A 7586-nucleotide genomic window follows, 5' to 3' on the forward strand; every position below is an offset into this window, starting at 1 on the left:
TCCTCTCTCTCTAAAAAATCAATAAGTAAACATATTAAAATAAAATAACACAAGGGTTCTCATATTCAGGATGCAACCTAACTTTTCATCCTTTTACTTCTTCCCTATGTCCTAGCTTAGGGTGCAGTGTTCACAGTTCCTAGAACATGTCCTTCACGTCCATGCTTCTTCCTGAAATGACCTAATTCATAGCTGCCTATCAAAGTCCTGCTCCTTCTGTAAGGATGTTACCAGAGCTCTAAAAGTCACACCCCGAGGTCACTCCCTCTGAGAAAGAGACTTTCTTCCAATTAGTTTCCCGAGAGCCCCTTTGACATCCTTGTTTCTCAGGCTATAAATTATGGGGTTCAACATTGGTGTGACCACGGTATAGAACACAGATATCATCTTATCCCGCTCTTTTATGGTCTTGGAGTTTGGCCGCATGTAGGTGAATATTCCGGATCCATAGAAGAGAACAACGACAATGAGATGGGAGCCACAGGTGGAGAAAGCCTTGAGCCTCCCCTCCCCAGACTGCATCTGGACCACAGTAGAAATAATATGCCAGTAGGAGACAAGAATCAGGGAGACAGGAGCTAGGAGGATGACCACGCCCATTGCAAAGATGGCCATTTCCGTGCTGTAGATATCTGCTGACGCCAGCTTCAGGAGGGCAGGAGGCTCACAAAAGTAGTGATTGATAATGTTCTGTCCTCGATAGGGGAGTTGGAAAGTAAAGGTGGTGTCCACCAGAGACACTAATGCCCCACTGGCCCAGGATGCTACCGCCAGCTGGAGACACACCTGTTGCGTCATGATGGTGGAGTAGTGCAGGGGCTTGCAGACAGCCACGTACCGGTCATAGGACATCACTGCCAGCAGAGCACACTCTGTACACCCAACCAGAAGGAAGACAATTACCTGTGTCATACACCCCAGGAAAGAAATCACTTTCCTATTTACCAGGAAGTGGACCAACACCTGGGGGACAATGCTAGTAGAAAAACAAAGGTCTGCAAAAGAGAGGTTTCTAAGAAAAAAGTACATGGGCGTGTGCAGTCGAGAATCCATGAAGATGAGAATGATAATCAGCAAATTGCCAAGCACAGTCAACAGATAGATGATGAGAAAAAGAATAAACAGCAGGATCTGGGTCTGCAAATCCCTTGAAAGGCCGAGGAGGATGAACTCAGTCACAAAGGTTTGGTTTTCTTCTCCCATTGAGAGTTATGCCTGTTAACCTGTTTGGCACCAACAAAAAGAAAAACTTTGGGTTTGTGGTTTCAAGTCCTGTAGAAGAGGCTCATTTAAAACTGACACCTAATTGGATAGTATTACCTTTTTTCTTATCCAATTTACTCTAATTAATACCAAATATAACATTTTTATTCTTATTATTTGGTGATAATTTAAATCCAATTTTCCCCCAAAATCTTCTCCCCAGTGTCCCCTTTAAAAAATACACAGACCCTTTATTAAAGCCTTCCTGACTAGTTTTGATGTGAGGGTATTAGAGTTCGTGGGGCTTTTACTAAATGGTTATACCCATATTGTTAGGAAATGACTCTGTATGTTGTTAGGACTATTGCCATGCATAAAGCTATATACTAACTGTTCAAAAATACTACATATTTACTTATAACATATCCTCCAAAAACATGAAATAGTTTTCAGGCATCAAATTTAATTTGACCTCTTAAAAAACAGCAAACTGTACTTGTGTTTAAAAATAACCTTTAGCATATCACACACTAAGGGCCATTCTATTTTGATTAAAGCGTAAAATATTAAAACTAGAACAATAAAAAAGAAAAAATAAGCCTAACCCTAACCCTAACCCAAATTGTTGTGATATCTGGATAGGACCAGGTTGAAAAACATAAAAGCTTTCTAAGAAAACATGCCGAGTTTACAACATAAATCAAGGACTACAATGAGATAATATCAAAGACAAAATTAAAAGATAACTACGAGCTGAGGAAAGTATTCAAGGGAGATGACAGACAAAAGTTAAAGTACTTCATTACATTAAGATTCCATATTTTTAAAACACTATGAAAATTGTTGAGTCCAAGGACATAGATTACTTAAAAAGAAGTGCAATGTCTACTAATAAGAAAAATATTCCATATTATTATAAGTCAATAAGTATAATAACAACAATGAGAGATAAATATTTTTCACTTGGACAATTAGGTAAGATTTTAATAATAATAACCACCACAAAAATAATAACTAGTATTTTATTGAGCATTTAACCTATGACAGGCATTAATTTAAGAACCTCAACTTTTTTCAGCATATTACCTTTCGGCTGGCAACATGAGTAATATAATTACATTATGAGGTAGACACTACTATCTTATTTTGCAGATGAGGAAATAGGCATAGAGAGATTAAGCTACTTTCCCCAAATCACATAATTCGTAAGTGGCAGAATTCATTAGCTGTAAAATGAAGGTTTAGACATTTTTGTACAATGCAAGTGGTTAAAAAATTAGTGCAATCTCTCTGGAAAATCATTTTGTCAAATACATTAAAAAGTTAAATATTCACATGCTTTGACCAGTTCTCAATAGTGTCAGGAAGGGAAAAATAACCTTTTTATTAGTCTTTGCTTCCGCTATGAGAAGTGAAAACCTAATTTGTAATATTCTAGGGTATTTGTTGGCCCATGTTTACTACTATGTAAGGTTACTATGCCCATTTTTATTCCTGTCTTCTTCTTGGTACTAAACTTATAAGTTGAACGAGGTCCCTCTTAAGAACTTTACTTGCTCTGTTCTCTTGTTTTTGATTGGTGTCTAGGTGTATCCTTTTGTTCTTTGGTATCATGCATGTTTCCAGCTAGAGGTAATATGATGATATAATATGGATTTAATTTGTAAGAGAAGTTGAGGTCCTTGAAGGACTTTAGCCTAGATCGGGTATCTGAGCCCAAGCCTACCAGAACTCCGAACTTGATGACATTAGGGACTAGTCCAATTAATACAAGAGTAGTGCCTTATTTATTTATTTTTTTATTATTTCTTGTTTCTTTTGTAGAACTCTAAGGGGGAAATAACCAGGACTAAAGTAGTATTAGGAGTTCCTGAGTCCCCTAGACTGAATATCATCTAATACTCTGAAACATTATCCCAATGTCTAAATCCTATTCTATGAGTCTATTCTAAAGAAATACTATAAGTTGCAGAAAATACTCACAAGAAAATATGTTTATCACATCATATAATAAAATAATGGTTTAAGACAGACATATAGACCAATGAAACATAATAGAGAGCCCCCACATAAGCCACACAGATATGGTAAGCTGATCATCGACCAGGGTGCCAACAATACACAATAGGGAAATAATAGTCTTTTCAATAAATGGTGTTGGGAAAATTGGATATCCACATGCAAAACAATGAAATTGGACTCTTATCTCACATTGTATACAAAAATGAACTCAAAATGGATTAAAGACTCAAACATAAAACCTGAAACCATAGAACGCCTAGAAGAAAGGACAGGGGGAAAGCTTCTGGGCATTAGTCTTAGCAATGATTCCTTGGCTATAACACCAAAAGCACAAGCAACAACATCAAAAAATAGGCAAGTCAGACTACATCAAACTAAAGAGCTTCTGCACAGCGAAGGGAATAATCAACAAAATGAAAAAGCAACCCATGAAATGGGAAAAATATTTGCAAACCATATATATTATAAGGGGTTAATATCTGAAATATATAAGGAACTCCTAAAACTCAATGGCAAATAATCTAATTTTAAATTGAACAAAGGAACTAATTAGACATTTTTTCAGAGAAGACATACAAATAACCAGCAGGTACATGGAAAGGGGCCCAACATCACTAACATCATAGAAATGGAAATCAAGACCACAATGAGATACTCCTCCCCCTGGCAGGATGGCTGTTATTAAACAAACAAACACTCCAGAAGAGAGCAAGTGTTGATAAGAATGTAGAGAAAAGGAAATGCTTGTACACAGTTGATAGAAATGCAAATTGGTGCAGCCCCTATGGAAAATAGTTCTGGAAATTTCTAAAAAAATTATAAATTGAACTACCATATGACCCAACAGTCCTACTTCTGAGTACATATACAAAGGAACTGAAATCAAGATCTCGAGATAGCTTTGCTCTCACACTTCTTGCAGCATTATTCACAATAGTCAAGACTACTATGAATGGATAAAAACAATGTTGAGCATACACTCAATAGAATATTACTTACCTTTTAAAAAGAAGGAATTCCTCCTATTTGTGACAATATGTATGTTTCTGGAGAACATTATGCTAAGTGAAATAAATAAGATACAGAAGGACTATATGATGTCACTTGTATGAGGAATCCAATATGGTCAAAGTCATAGAAGCAGAGGGTGATATGGTGGTTTCCAGGGTCAGGTGGGAGGAGGAAACAGGGTGCTAAGTTTTAGTTATGCAAGATGAATAAATCTTAGAGATGTACTGTACAGCATGGTGCCCTTCATTATTCAAAGAACCACTTCCTCTCCCACAATTATTTCTGAAATTCCACAGGGAAGAACTTACCTGTTCTCAGCAGTGTCAGCCCCGAAGTAATGGCTGTCATTTTCTTTCCCCCCGTTTCTTGTTGTCTAGGTATTATCTGAGCATTGCTGTTTCCTCTGTACCCTACACATAATAATTATTGATACCATTAATAATGACAATCATCTTCCACTTATATTTACCAAATATGTGTTTGCTAATGCCTTAGGGACCAAAGCTAAAAATACAGTATATTTTCAAAATGTACAGAAAACATTGAAAAAAAAAAACTTTCCAAAATGTTGAGAGTGGTTGACTGGATACTGAATTTATGGGTGAGTTATTTTTCTTCTTTTCTAATGTTTTTGTATTTTAAAGTTGTTCTTTAAAAGGCCATCTATTGCTAATAAAGAAAAAATATAAATATAGGAAAATCTCAACAGTACTTAATTGAGGATGTCCTAAACTATTACTTTATTGCTTCTATTCTGAGCCTTGATCAAGTAACTGGGAAACAAATAAAAAACAAAATCTGGAACAATCATTTTCAGATACTGGAGAATAGCCAGCTCAAAAATCAGCAACTCAATGGAATAAAACAGAATTTAGAATCAAACTCTAATATATAAAGGAATTAATGATAAACCTATCTAATTCAATAGGGGAAAGGTATATTATTTTAAAATGGTGTTAAGTATCTAGCGATCTGTTTAGAAATAAAGCAATCACATTCTTCTCATAAATCCAGATGGGCTAACTATCTCATGTAAAACAAAACAAAATGGAAAAACACACCATAATATTACTAGAAGAAAATGTAGGTGAGTATTCTCTGCAATCTTAGCATTGGAAAGGACCTCCTAAGAATACTATTGAAACCACAAGCATTAAGTTAAGTTGGCATATTTTATTATAAAGAATGTAAATGGATGATTAAATGAAGAACACATACATTTAAAATATAAACAACAAATAGGAAAACTCTTTTAACATCAAAGAGCTTTTAAAAATAAAAAATAAAATGAAAATGATGGAGACAGTACGATAAACAGGTAATTCACAGGAGAGACAGGATGTTAAATAGGCAATTTACAAAGGAAATACAAATGCCTAAAATCTACCCATGTAAAGAATGTTCACCCTCAGTTGGAATCAAAGAAATGAAAATGAAATAATAGTTATTAATATTTTGTCTCACATTAAATTAGCAAAATATTGAAATTGGAAATGATGGAGACAGTACTATAAACAGGTAATTCACAGGAGAGACAGGATGTTAAATAGGCAATTTACAAAGGAAATACAAATGCCTAAAATCTACCCATGTAAAGAATGTTGACCCTCAGTTGGAATCAAAGAAATGAAAATGAAATAATAGTTATTAATATTTTGTCTCACATTAAATTAGCAAAATATTGAAATCACTGTATTTTTGAGAGTGGGGAAAAGAGATATGAAAAATGTAGACATGTACATTTATAAAATCTCAAAGGCAATCTGAAAATATTTTAAAAATTACAAATTAATTTAATCATTTTTTCCTAAACCATGCTATTTTTAGGTCTTTATATTTTGAAAATAATTATAGGTGTGCAGAAAGCTTTGTTTCAAAGGATATTTGTATATAGAATTGTTCCCAGAAAAGAGAAATATACAGTCTAACAGCTGATATGTTAAATAAATTATAGTTTTTCTACACAGTATAATCATATAGTAGATACTTGGGTAAAAGTGAAGAGGTCTGAGTCACATGGACATGGGTTAGATCCTTGTTCCCCTATTTCTTAGCTCTGTGATCATGAACAATTTGTTTAGCTCCCTTATGCCTCAATTTTTGGACATAAAATGGATATAACATCATGATGTCATAAGACAGAATTAAGAACTTAATGAAAAATAATTTAAACAATGTCTGGCAACTACATTAAGAAATGGCTGCTTGGGGTGGTGAACACAATGCAATATACAGATGATATATTACAGAATTGTACACCTGAAACCTACATAATTTTGTTAACCATTGTCACCCCAATAAATTTTTAAAAATCACTGTTATGATGGCGCAATAACCTTACATCATTAAAAGGTAAGTAGATCTATATTTCACAGTATATAGAAGGATGTCCGACACACCATTGGGTTACAAAAATGCGTAATAACATGGATGGTATGATTCATATAAATGATGTGTGTGTGCAACTTTTTCTTTCTCTTTCAATGATTCCATTAAATAATACTTTTATTACAGTGATAAACTCTTAACACACAACACAAATTAGAATCCAGGTAGAGGCTGTACGGTATATTTATAAAGAATAGTTGTCTATCTCTCAAAGGTAGGATTTGTACGTTTATGTACATATGTGTGTATATGTGGAATGGGGAAGAATACAGTTTAATCTCCAAAAGGAAAGGAGAATACTAAATGAGTGAAAAAGGAGGTAAAAGGATGAACTATTGTGTCATTTATATTCCAAGAAAGACTAGGAATAATTGTTCTTTAACACTCTAAAGATTTGATATAATTATCAGCTTACTAATTAATTCAACAGTGATGCCTCTTTATCATTGTTGGAAGAAAAATCAAGAGTGGTTAAAATAGAATGAAGGGGATAGAAGGGAGAAGAAAGCAGGGAGGGGAAGCTGAACATAGAGAACAGGATTCAGAGATGTGAACAAAAGCAGAAGGAAGAAGGGATAGAGGAAGGGCTCGATAAGCCTGGCTATTTCTCCCAAACTGGAGATGGGTAATGAATATTTTATCCCCCTGAGGCCCTAACAACATCATAACTAATATGGCCTTTCCAGAAATCTCCTCATTACAACGCTGATACACAAAAATGCATACATGTGGATTATTGCACACACACCACACAACGTGCTACATAGACCTATTCAGTCAGCTTCACAAACAATATCTCACACAAAGTCATAGACATCCACATGTCACAGATATACTCGCATAAGATTTCTTATTATTTTTTGTTTGTTTCTTAATTCTCACCAGAGGATATTGTCCTCCATTGATTTTTAGAGAGAGTGAAAGGGAGGGAGGGAGGGAGGAGGGGAGGGAGGGAGGAAGAG

The 7586-nt window shown here is 34.8% G+C and overlaps 1 protein-coding gene across 1 annotated transcript; it reads right to left on the bottom strand.

Annotated features, from left to right (window-relative positions):
- Window positions 1–258: 258 nt before the first annotated feature.
- Window positions 259–1227, bottom strand: LOC102756599 (olfactory receptor 2D3). Its single transcript, XM_006770936.1, has one exon. It carries the CDS (start codon window positions 1201–1203, stop codon window positions 259–261), a length of 945 nt encoding a protein of 314 aa, XP_006770999.1. The 5' UTR covers window positions 1204–1227.
- Window positions 1228–7586: the final 6359 nt, after the last annotated feature.

This window comes from Myotis davidii, unplaced genomic scaffold (assembly GCF_000327345.1).
Source record: "Myotis davidii unplaced genomic scaffold, ASM32734v1 scaffold1185, whole genome shotgun sequence".
Taxonomy (NCBI): Eukaryota; Metazoa; Chordata; class Mammalia; order Chiroptera; family Vespertilionidae; genus Myotis; species Myotis davidii.

What these genes read in the sequence shown, in the direction of transcription:
- LOC102756599 (XM_006770936.1), bottom strand. Translation starts at nt 1,203, where the DNA reads ATGGGAGAAGAAAACCAAACCTTTGTGACTGAGTTCATCCTCCTCGGC.